The following is a 12,671-nucleotide window of genomic DNA, read 5'->3' as shown; positions in this document are numbered from 1 at the left end:
GAAGGAGGAGCACCATAGCTGTGTGGCCATGGGAGATATGGTCACCCTAGTTCGTGGGAGGTGCTCAAATACTGCAATAGTATGTTAGAGTGTACATACATTTCTGCTGCAAAATCTCCAGCATTTTTAGGCTGTTAGTATAGCCATTGCTTTGAGAATAGAGTATCAGCCCAGAGAATAATTACTGCTTAAGAATCCAGAACGCTGCATTTCCTTCTATTAGGTGAGTAACAATCAGTAGAGGCAAAAAAATCACTTAATGTTAACTTCTAGCAATGTCCGAAATGTGAACTACACCACCTGAGCACTCTTGGATATTTTAATATAGCAACTCTTTCCCAATTTTGCTCAGAACTTGACAGCTACATTTTAGATACTGATATATACAATGTTGTGAATCCTGAAACCTTTAATTAGTAGCTGTAAATTTGTTTGTCCCTCAGCAACTTGTATTTGCATAAAGATTAAGGCCACTAAGAAAGGAGGGGAATGTAACACAGACAGGGAAAAAACATTAATAAATTAGTAATCATGTATAAAAGATAAGCAGTCTTAGATGTCATTTCCATAAGCTTTATTAAAATTAATTTTTTAAAGATGTAGTTAATATTTTCTCCACTGGTAATCCTTTCTAAAGAGAGATCTGTCATGAGCTGCAGAATTACAGAAATTAATGTATTGAGGTCAGCCATTAGTATGTAAATGAAACATTGCTTTTTATTCTGTATGCCGCTGTGAGCATTACCTGATGGTTGACCTTTCATGCATTTAGCTCAACAACTATGTCAATCAAAACAATTAATTCTAAGTAATATCTTCAAAAGACAGGGTGCAGTTGCTATGTCTTGCCCCATTTCTTTTCTGGAAACCAATAGGGGAGGGGATTAAAGGAGACGAAATCTTTGCAGGGATCTCTTCCTGAGGATTTGCCCCAAATTGTTCCATTGGAATGGATTCCTCACCAGCACCATAATCCTGCAGAGTGCTCCCTAAAAAGTATATTCTGGTCTCTGTTATTCATAGAATATTATTTATGAAGCATAACTGGAAGGGCATCTGAATACGTTTTACTGCTTTTGTTATTAATTAACAGTACCAAGAGAAGAATAATCTGAAAACGCTCTCTCTTTCATTTTCTTCCTCTCTCTCACACACACACCCCGTTAGATAAAATAAGTTGCTTCCATGACACATCCAAGGCTAAGAACCCTATCAGGAGGAAATGTCATTTCCCTTTTTCCTTTTTTAATTAGCACATTTCAAAGCAGAGTAGTGAGAATTTGTATTGCAATACATAATGTTTTGGCAAGTGTGGTAAATTATGGTGTAATTAATAAGTAGCACTACCAGGGCTTTTCCAGAAGCAATTCAGAAGTTTGGTCTTGGTATAAAATAGCCAGTATGGTTTGAAGTGCCAGAGGGATACCTGTGTTAGTCTGTATCTGCAAAAACAATGAGAAGTCCTGCGACACTTTATAGACTAACAGATTTTTTGGATCATAAGTTTTCGTGGGTAAAGACCCACTTCATCAGATTCATTGAAATGGAGCTTCCAGGGTAGGATAATTAGACCTGCCCTGGAACCTCCATTCAAATCTGTTAGTCTGTAAGGTGCCACAGGACTTCTAGTATGGTTTGTTTCCACTGCATTAGAACTAGCCTTTCTCTGTATGCACCATGCTGGCAGTTGAGTTCCTCTGGTGTATCCTATCTATGAGTATTTCAGGACTCTCTATCTGAGGGAGGTTGGTAAGACTCTCAGGCGGACAGGAGTCCTGGGGTTTATTAAAACTTTTGGTCCAACAGAGTAAATATGAAATTTAGGGCATTGATTTTCAAAGTATGGAGTGCAACGCAGTAGTGGGTTACAGAAAGTTGGGCACTGGGTTGCCTTGCTGTAGGCTGACCAGAGGGGACATAAGGCAGATTTACTTGCTGCATGTCCTGGTGCCATGGACTGCATTGACTCTGCTACATATAACAACAGGTTTGGCTCCTAGGCTGGGTGGCCATGGGGCTCTGCATGCTACTCTCACTTCGAACAAAGGCTCCATGCTGCCTAGGAGCCAGACCTGCTGCTGGCAGCTTCTGTGCAGTCTGGGTGCCAGGACAGACGAAGCCTGTGTTACTATCCACTCACCAGAAGCTGCTGGAGGTAAGCATACCCCCAAACTGGGCCCCAATCTCCTGCTGCAGACCTGGGCATCCCTGTCGTGAATGAGTCCATGGAAGGGGTTAATCTCTTCCTTATGTAACTTGAGCCCAGCTGAGCCAATGGGAGTGGAGTGACTTTTATGAACTGAGAGCAATTGCCATTTAAGGGGTCTTTGTATGCTGGGGAGGCAGAGAAAAGACAGAGGGAGAAGGATGTCTCCCAGGCAATTGAAATGAATCCCATACATATCCTGACCATCTCAAAATCGGAATGGAGGTGTTAGTAGAAGAGGAGGGTATAGTTAGGTGCGATCAGATTATGGTTATTTTGAATTTGGTTGTATTGGCTGTTTCTGGGTTTGTTGTTGTTGCTTTGATTAATGACTTGATTTTTTCCCCCTGTAACTTTTAAGCTGAATCCCAGCAAAATATTTTTTCTGTGTTGTAACCCCATGATTTATTTTCTCCTGTTTGCTGAATAAGTTACCTGTTTTTAAAGCAAATAATCTGATACCTCTGTCCTGTGAAGGGTCTGTTTGTGTACATGCCTTATTAAGTTAGAGCTTGCTTTGTTTTCAAGTCCTCCATAGGGGAAGAATGGGGCTGGAGCTTACCCTGCAGGCAGACATTTCCCAGTGTGTCTGCCTGAGTTAAAGGGGGTTTCCTAAGACTGGGGTGGTGGCAGCTACCCTCCAGGGTCCAGGGGATCTGTGACCTTGGGAAGTTTTAAACTAAAGCCTTTGTACAGGCAAGGTGTTTTTAAGTTTTTGCAGGCCCCCCACTTTCTGCACTCGAAGTGCCAGAGTGGGGAAGGAGCCCTGACAATCCCAAACCCAGAGGCCCCTCCTTCACCCCAAACCACTCATCTTCAGCCCTACCCCAGAGCATGCGCACTAGTTGAAAGGTATAATTATGTTGGGTCACACACCTCAACAATTTTCTTAACTGGATCCCAAGAAAAAAGTTTGAAAACCGCTGTTTTAGAGTACTCTTGCAGGGCTCAGTTGCTTGGGGTTTTGACTGAAGGAAAGTGCCATCATAGTGCCAGGAGATCTATGGCTGGAGGAGAACTGCCTTCTTTGCTTGATTTATTGCTTTGTGGCTTGAATTACTGTAAAGTTCATGTTCTCATAGCAGGGTAGCTGTATACAGATGAATCTCAAGGCTTGATCCTTGACAGCACAGGTGCGCCAGACTCTGCATCCACGCACAAGGTGATGGGCAGTACAAAGAATATAGGGGAACCCCTCCTGCATTCATGAGAACAACCCCCAAATTACTTCTACCTAGCAGTGAGCTACCTAGTGAGCCAAGATAAAGGAGAGTGCTTAACACCATGGATGAAGTCCTGCTCCCATTGAGGCCAGTCCTCTACCTACCACAGGATTTTACTTCATGTACCTTTGCATACAGCCCCTCTGCTGTTATCCTGCATGTTAGAGTGTCTGTGAAGCAAGCTTGAAACATATGCAGTTATGGTTGGTGTTTAGCCTTATGCATTGCATCCAATTACATACTGCAGCACAAGCTTGTGCATTACACAGGGTCTTCCAGAATTAAGGACTGAATGAACCATTACTTAGAAGCTGCTTTTTGGAGCAGGCAAAAAATGGATGGAAAATGTTGCATGGGAGTCTTTCAGAATACCAGGTTTTGATATTGTGTTTCCTTTTCATTTCTGTATTGGACTGTACTTTACAGGCATCATTAGAAAAGTGGGATTTGTCTGGTGCTTCGATTATTTTGCATTTGTTGGAAATAATGGTGGAAACGGAAGTGGTAATCCTGCCCTAATAGGTCTGTCTGGTTGCTCCCCCTTGCCCTTTGCTTCTGGAAAATGTTGTACTTTCTCCCCTTCACTAATGTACATCTAACTGACAGTGCTCACAGTGTTTCTTGATTGGATGACCTTTTGTGAGTTATGTCACCCTGTTTACCCATGTGATGCAGAAATGGCAGATGGCAGCTGAAGTGCCGAGAAAAATGTAATTATGCATTTGCAAACAAGGAAAATTTATCTAGCAGCAGGCAAATAAAATATATTGTGCATTGTCTCCTTGGGCAAAAAACTACAAATCAAAATTAAACTGTATTTTTATGAGCTGTGTGTCTGGCTCTGATATACTTACCTATGTAGTTTTATTTAGCTGGTCACATTAAGACCACATGTTGAAGTCAACCAGTGAACAGAAATTAGGTGTATATAATTTGAAGTGGTTAAACCTCCAGAAAGTAAAATTACCAATTTTGGTATTTAGGGTTATAGCTGAAAATTGAGCTTTGAATTCCTTTGGTGAAGATCTTTATGGTTAAGGTGAGTGTTTAGAATAGGCCACTTAATGCTGATTAAATTTCACAGATGTGGGTGAGAACTTGCGTGCTTGTACGTTCTTCATACAATCCTTGGACTTCGGTATGGTTTATTCTTAGCATGTTTATAATTGCTTAAAATGCAAAATTCTCAGTCATCATCATTACCACATTGAATCACTTCTCACAGTCTGATTATATATTACTAATATAATTAAGCTCTGCAGCATATCAAAATAGAAACATTGTAACAAAATCTGAGAGCAATTAAACGCTAATACAAAACAAATTAAAACTAAATTTTACTGTGCCGTAGAAATAACCAATGAAAAGTCTTTGAAAGAACTACTATACACTGTCTGTTTACTTAAAGCAACTACAAGATCTAACAATGGAGGTTTGAACTGAATATAGTTGTTTTGATCAGTGCATTAGGAAAACCTATTAAGAACTAAAATATTTCCTTCTAAAGTGCATGAGACACCTATAGTGCTTGAAAAAGAAATGTTTTTGATAGCGTTTTATACAGCTTACTATGCTTAGGAGCTATTCCAATACAAAGTTTCAAATAGTACATTGATTTTTTTCAGACATTTTACTCAGGCTCCCAAAGGAGTTTGGTGGTTTAGAGCCATGGTGACTAGAGAAAGAACGAACAGAAATTCTAAGTGACAGCTACATTGAAGTACCTGACAGCAATGCTTTTATTTTGTCATTATTCAATAATAATTACTTTTCTGTAACTCATAATTTGGCCTCTTGGCTAAACGTTGTCTTGGTTTACTATCTGAAATGTCCCCTTTCTGGAGACTAATAGCTTCTTCTTTCAGGAAGATGGATTTTATTGTCAGGAGTAATCATGTTTGTTATAGCAGTGCCTAAGAGTCAAACAACAATGGGACACTGTTGTGCCAGGCTCTGTACAAACAGGGAATTCAAAGAGCTTACAGTCTAAATAGATCTTTTCCATTTTCAACAACTTAATCATATGTGTAAGAACAACCAGCCCTTTGATTCTCTGCCAGCCCCCAAATCACTTCTGATATGAATATTAAATTGATTGTCAAATGTGGAATACTTTAAATAGTTTGAAAAGAAACTATGAGCAGTTGTACATGCTTGCTTGCAGATAGACAGTCCCATAGCTATCTTAGATTCTTCTGGAGCCACATGGACTTGTATTCATTACACATGTACTTAGAAAGAAAACTCATTTTCAGTAACCCAGCTGGGAACAGCTGAGGAAGCAGATAGTATGGTTAAACTGGATAAAAAATTGGCTGCAGCCTCATACTAGCAATTCCATAAAATTTACACAAATGTCCTGGATGCAAATCTGAAAAATGAGGATTGTAAAGGTTAGTTTGAAAACTGTTATTTTTGTATAGGAAAAAAACAACCCTCCATGGTATACCGTATTAATTGTTCACACTTTCCCATCGGTATAAGCTGAGGTCACACTGTAGACTTTAATTGTAAATAATGTAAACAACGCGTGATAAATAATTTCTTAAGAAAGATAGAAGTATAAGGAAAATACCTTGGTTGTGTGCCATATTTGGGATTTTAAAATTGTCAGTATTAGGGAAGTAGAGTTTCCGAGTATAAAACTAACCAATTATCATCCGCTTAATGGCTAGTGCTACCAGTTACTCGCAGTGCCCCTGCCAAGTAAATAGAGAGTGGCTGGCTCAGCCTCTGTTCCTGTGTGTGCCAGGATCAGGCAGACTTCCCTGCTGTTGCTCTGCATTTAAAAGTCTGAGTAAGCATGCAGGCTGGCTCAGCTTCTGTCCCCCATCCCCACCTCTGCCATTCTGCATTTAAAAGGCTGAGCTGGCACACAGGCTGGCTCAGCTTCTGTCCCTGCTGTGGGATTGGTCTCTCCTCGGCTCTCCTGCTGCTCAAATTTAAATGCAGAATGGCAGGGGAGCAGCGCAGGAAGAGCCCCATCCCCACGGCAGGGACAGAAGCTGTGAAAGTCTGCATGCAGGCTCAGCCTTTTAAATGCAAAGTAGTACCCTCATCCCTCTTTTAACAAGTACTTTACTAATGAGTACTCGGTAAAACAAGGAACGTATATACCTACCTTTATTCACTATATGAGTGAATTCCCCTTCTTTTGTGAGCAGGGTCCCTGGCCAGGGAATGGGGAGACATGGAGCCCCACAGCTGGAGCAGAGTCAGCTGTGGAGTCCCAGGCAGGGGACGGGGAGACCTGCAGCCCTGCAGCTGGAGCCTTCTCCCTCCCTTCCCTCAGACATGCAGCTGTCTGACAGCCCTTAGGCTGGGGGAAGAGAGGGAGAGAGCTCTTAGCCTGGTTCTCTCCCCTGCAATGGTGGGAACGTGAAACTGACCAGCCATGAGCTGATCAGTTTCCTAGCCCCGCAAACCATGGGGAGACTGGAACCAGCCTGCCCCTGGTTCCCAGCTGCTGCCACTCTGGGAGCCAGGAAACTGACCAGCCCTGGTAATTCCTGGCTCCCCTCCCCTTTCAGGAAAATTCAAGTTATGCAGGGGTTGCAGGAACAATCCCTGGGTAATTAGAGGGTTTAATGTATTAGACCCCGCCACACCCGCCCCACAGACCTCACCCTTGGCCAGGTTTTAACTCCCCCGGTCTCAAACTGCCCCCAGCCTTAGACCCTCCCCCACATCCCTCAACAGCCCCAGCCTAAGGCACTCCTCCTCCCACAGCCTCTTCACTGGGGCTACTAGGCTGGGTGGCTCCCCCCAGCCTTCCTGCTCCCAGCAATTAACTGAAGAGTTGAGGTTTCAGCACCTAGGCATAAGGTAATTTCTATCTCTAGTGATAGAGATAGCTGCCATCTCCAGCAGCTGTCTCTATTGGTAGATATCTGCCTGAGGCAGCAGCATTAAGAAACTGCAAATGGCTTTTTTAACAGCCACATGCAGCTGGGAACTGCCCAGCTGGCGACCTTTAGCAAATCTAATGGGACCCATGTTTGGGTCCCAACCCATAGGTTGGGAATCCCTGCTCTACATACATACACTACATCCTATTTCTGGTGCCAGATTATTCTAATACATCAGAAAAGTACCTAAACTCAACTGTTTATGTCAAATTACAAGCACTTGGAACAAATTGGAGACTTTCAGATGTATTTTAATGGGAATTTAGTGTCGCTCTAATGAGTTCTCGCCCATGAGCAGAAATTCAGGAACCAATTGTGCTCATATAGCGAGGGATGAGTGTAGTGTTGGGGGGCAGTTAACTGAGTAACCAACAGAAATTTAGCACTTACTCCGTTACCACTCTTTAACATCCCTCGTCTCCAGCCATATAAATTAGACACAAGCCTCAGGCTTCTGATAAGCTGCCGATGTAGCCTACAATGTACAGAGTTTGGACATCTGTGCTTTATTAGCTCTGAATGACTATTTGCATTTGATCCATTAATAGCCTCTTTATGCTTTTTAATTTCAGCCTTCCAGATAACTACATGGACTCAAAGCAAAGATTTCCTCCAATCTCAGGCAGATTACCACGATCAAATCATCAGCTTTCAAAGTTTGCAATAGTCAGGTATTCTAGTGACAAGGACCTGTGCTTACACTTAGAGCGCTAAGAGCATGTGTGATAACCTGCATTTCAAGTCTTTTACCAGTAGAAGTGATTAGTCTAGTGAGCACTGAGTATTTCTGTCCTAGTGGTACAGGAAAGAGGACAAAGATGATCTATCATGTGGCCATCATTGAGCATAATAAAGGCTATGTTTTAATTGTGGATACTTATGGTAAAAGTCATGGACAGATCATGGGCCTTAAACAAAGATTGATGGCCTGTGATCTTTCCATGACGTGTACTATAGACTCCTGACTAAATCTTGGGAGGAAAGATGGGGGTTGCTGTATGAGCTGGAACTGCTGATGATGGTGGGTGGAGGCTGGCAAATTTGGCAGGCTTTGTACCTGGCTCTGTGCCTTTCCAAAAGCAGTGACATCCTCCTGATTCAGCTCCTAGGAAGAGGTGTGGCCAGGGGGCATTGGGTGCTGCCTTTGCTTTGAGCACTGCTTCTGCATCTTCCATTGGCTTGGAGCTGTGGCCAGTGGGAGGTGAAAGGGGGCATGTCTGAGTGGAAGCAGTACGCTGTGCTAAGAGCTGAGGGAGGGCGCTGTTGGTGGTTCTGGAGGCCTCAAGGTAAGTGGTGTCTGGAGCCATCCTCCCTTTAGGTGCCCCAGCCCGTAGCCCCCTGCCACATCCAAAGTGCTGCTGCTATAGGAGGGGGGTGTGATGGCCAGAGACTGCCTCAGTAGTGGCTGGTGCAGCTAGCCCAGGGGCCATGTGAGCTGCACAGGTGGCCTCTGGGCCAGCCACACTGGCCACTGCAGAAGTTACAGAAAGTCAAGGATTTCTGGGACCTCTGTGACAAACTTGCAGCCTTAGCTATAATAGTAAAAACATTTGGCTTACTTGGTTGAATCTGGGGTTGGGGGAGGCAAAATTTGAGCTGTAAGAGACAGGGAAAATATCAAAAGCACAAGACACGCACTAGGAGTTTATTGCCTTTTTAACCCTTCCCCCTTCAAGTGCCCTGGGTGCCATGAAATGTGAAGAGTTAGCAGCTAGCAACGCCACTGAACTTGCAACAAAAACAAGCATTAGTACTGCTGGACAGAAAATTGGCCACAATAACAGATTAATATACAGTGCAAGATAAACTTGAAAGTTCACTGGAAGCCATAAAAATTGAGTTAAAATGAGAGCAAAATTTGTAAGTCAAGCACAAACTTATTTTTTGTTGGGGGCAGGACATAGATTGGGGAGGGGAAGGGATGGATTAGCAAAAATTTACTTGTAGTAAAGTCAAAATTTGGGATTATTAAATTCCTGAAGAAATCTTTTAGCAGGAAAAATCCAGCTGTATGTAGTATATCTTTTCTGTTTCTTGGGTGCCTTTATGTATGCTCTTTCACAAGTGCCGAGTATGCTGTTTACTTTGCAACCACCACATCTTGCACGTGAAAGAAGAAAGATAGTGACAGTTTATTCATTTTTGCTTTGCTTAATTGAAAACAAATGGAACATTATTCTTTTCTGCTATGCCACTTCCTGGACAGAGACAGCAATCTCCTGCCAGCTATTCTTCCAGCACCAGCCGGAAAATAAAGCTTTGTTTTCATTATTTTGTATTATTATTTAAATTTTATTCATTTAATTTTACACAGGCTTGGAGATTGCTGTAGAGAACAACTCTTATAAGCTGTGCCAGCAATTAGAATCCCAATTTGGTGGGTGTTTTCGAAATATCTGTAGCTTTTCCTTTGTGATGAAAATCTTCTGGGCTGTCCAAGGGTCTGGGTGTGTTTGCTTGGGCCGTTGGCTGCAGTGAGTACACCAGAGACTAGCACAGGTTGTACTTCCCTGGTCCAGCACCCTTGGGACCTGAGTGGTCCCAAATGAGTGGATTTGCCAGACAAAGGGAGGTCAGGCCTCCTGGCTGCCTGGGTGGTGGGAGGTGGAGGGGGAAGAGGCAACCAATCTGCTGGCCAGGCTCCCCTCCTGGCTGCTGCAAGCTCCCTGCCTGCAGGCTACCTGGAGGGCTCCCCTCCTTCCAGGGCTCTCTGCCATCAGGCTGCTAGAGGGGCTCCCTGGCCTAGCAGGATTCCACGGCCGTCTCCCTACTGTGGGGTTGCAGGGCTCCCGCGTCTGGGCTCCCTGCTGCTGCAGGGCTGGCAGCAGGCCTCCCTGCCCCAGCATGGCTCCCTGTGGGACTCCCCACCCTGGGCATGGCTCCCAGCCACGAGGCTCCATGCCCCAGTTGGGCTGCCAAGAGGGGTCCCTGACAGGGGCCAGCTCCCCATCACTGTGGGGCTGTTGGTGGGGCTTTGTGCCCCAGCAGGGCTTCCTGGTCTGGCTCCTCACCACAGGGCTGCTGGAGGGGATACCTGGCCCCAGCAAGGCTCCCCACAGTGGGGCTCCTGACCTGCCTGGCTCCCTGGGGAGGCTGCCTGTGGAGCTCCCCAAAGCAGGCTGCCAACAGTGCTCCTTGCCACTAGCGGGCGCACACAGCTGGAGCTTTCTGGTCTGGGCACTGTCTGGTCCAGCAACATCCGTGGATGTAGCGGAATGAGAGAGTGCCAGATGAGAGAGTTTCAACCTCTATAACATTTCTAGTTCTATTTGGGACTGCCAATGAGATTACCTTGTTGACAAGTTTACATTTTTGGAGTTCTTATTTGGTGGAGCTTGCCATTCTTACCTCATTATATCTGCTTATTGATATTCACAAGACTTTGCACAAAGCCTGGTTGTTAATCATATTGGAACATTGTTCCTATTTATATGATGATCAGAATCTTATCCTTGCCTTTTATGTCACAACTTCTCTCAGATTTAATAGAATCCACAGCATCTGTGCTGCATGTGAAGGAGGGTTGTTGGTAGGTGTGCTGGCATACTGATTCCAGTCAAATTTGTAGTAGCCACCAAGAAATGAATGGCTTGCTGTTTAGAAATTGCAGGTTACCATCTAGCAGATAGGAAGATCCATATGTATGAAATTTTGAAAAGGATTCCCTGGCAGGATTAAGCACAGTTTCTACAAGCATGACCTTCTTATCCATAAACTCGACAAATACAACACAGAGGTCTTGTGAGGGTTAAATAGATAATTGGCAACATTTTCAAAAAAAGGCTATGATGACTTAGGAGCCTAAGTCCTGTTTTCAGAAGGGAAGGTAAATGGCACATAAGCTCCTAAATCAGTTAGGTGCTTTTGAAAATTTCACTCAGTATTTTTATAGCATTTTGAATACATGCATAGTCTCAAAGAAGTTGCCATGTTAGTCTGTAGCTTCACAAATAACAGGAACTCCTGTAGCACCTTAGAGACTAACAAATTTATTAGGAAATAAATTATTTATTTTAGAAGTTCTGAAGAACTGGGGTTTACCCTCGAAAGCTCATGACTTCATAAATTTGCGAATCTCTAAGGTGCTACAGACTGCTTGTTATTTGTGAATACCTGATATGTGTGGTGGTGGTGCTGGTGATTTATGGTGATACCTTGGAAAGAGCTGCAGTTATTTTCCATTTTGAGCATGACTTCTGATAATGCGGTTTGTGTGATGCAGAAACCACTGAGACTTTACTGGGAACCTTTAAACAGCTGTTGAGTTTAACAAAAGAGGGCACAATATACTTTGCCAATTGATTCACATCTTTTGGGGAAAATTAAAAGAAAAGAAGAGGAAGGAAAATAATTGTCATAGGGACTGCTGTATTAAGGTTGACTGTGGACTCAGAATGGCTGCAACAGGGCTAAGGAAATTCGCTCCATTTCCGAAACCACTTGAATATGGCCAGAGGTACATATTTACTGTATGTCTGACTGGATAATTTTTATGATGCTGTAGGTGGGCAATGGCTATGTTGATTGTTATTCTGTATTTGAACTGAACTTTATGAGGTGCACTAAATCTAGTCAGGAACACAAAAGATCAGTGTAATAAAAACAGTAATTTCTTAGTACCCTAGTGTGAATTTAGCTTATTCTTGATGATGGGCATTTAAAGAACTATTGGAAAGAAGATGGAAACTTAAGTATGTTTAGTGGGTGCCAAGTAATTGCCATCAGTTTTTAGACTTTCTGAACTTATAATGATAGCAACCTTCAATTATATCCAAAAATGCCAAAAGGCGGGGAAAATGTAAAAATGTATCATGCTGAATAAACATGTAGCATTTATTTGAGAACATCATTATCTACCTCAGCTTTTCTTCTGGGAATTGTGCAATAACAAGAAAGATAAAATAATGTATTGTGACAGTGCGTGCAAGAGATTTTGAGCCAAAAATAATAGTGCTGCCCACACACTGTCATTTTTAATATAGTATTCAAACTTGCACTATATGTGAATGTCGTCTTAGGTGGTATGCCCTTTGGAAGAGTGATCATATAGTCAGATGTATTGATGCATCACTTACCACGTGTCCTGACTGAAGCTTCTTAGCATTATCATTCTACAAATATTTAATAAGAAGAATATAATAGCAATCCTGTAGATAAATTTGCTGAACTTTTTCTAGTATGGCTTTTGTTTTCACAGTGATGTCAGTTGGATTACACCAGTGATAATCTGGCCCATGCACAATTCACTGGTTGGTTGGGTGGAGGCCCAGGTTTGAAGGTCATGCAGATTTTGACTTTTGGAAATTTTTCTTTGTTTTTGGTGAATCGTCAGTC

At 42.9% G+C, this 12,671-nt stretch overlaps 1 protein-coding gene across 4 annotated transcripts in view; it reads left to right on the top strand.

Moving 5' to 3' along the window:
- Positions 1 to 12,671, top strand: part of TTLL11 (tubulin tyrosine ligase like 11) — a 140,793-nt gene that overhangs the window by 88,302 nt on the left and 39,820 nt on the right. For 3 of the 4 annotated variants that reach the window (XM_075015449.1, XM_075015451.1, XM_075015452.1), the window contains one exon: positions 7,910 to 8,008. The exons of the other annotated variant lie outside the window; for it this stretch is intronic. In XM_075015449.1, coding sequence (XP_074871550.1) covers positions 7,910 to 8,008 — 99 coding nt within the window. The remainder of the gene's footprint in view (positions 1 to 7,909; positions 8,009 to 12,671) is intronic. 4 annotated transcript variants of the gene reach the window in all.

Source organism: Carettochelys insculpta, chromosome 21 (genome assembly GCF_033958435.1).
Source record: "Carettochelys insculpta isolate YL-2023 chromosome 21, ASM3395843v1, whole genome shotgun sequence".
Lineage (NCBI taxonomy): Eukaryota > Metazoa > Chordata > Testudines > Carettochelyidae > Carettochelys > Carettochelys insculpta.
Note: the sequence above shows the minus strand (reverse complement) of the source record. Positions and strands in the feature narration are given on the sequence as shown.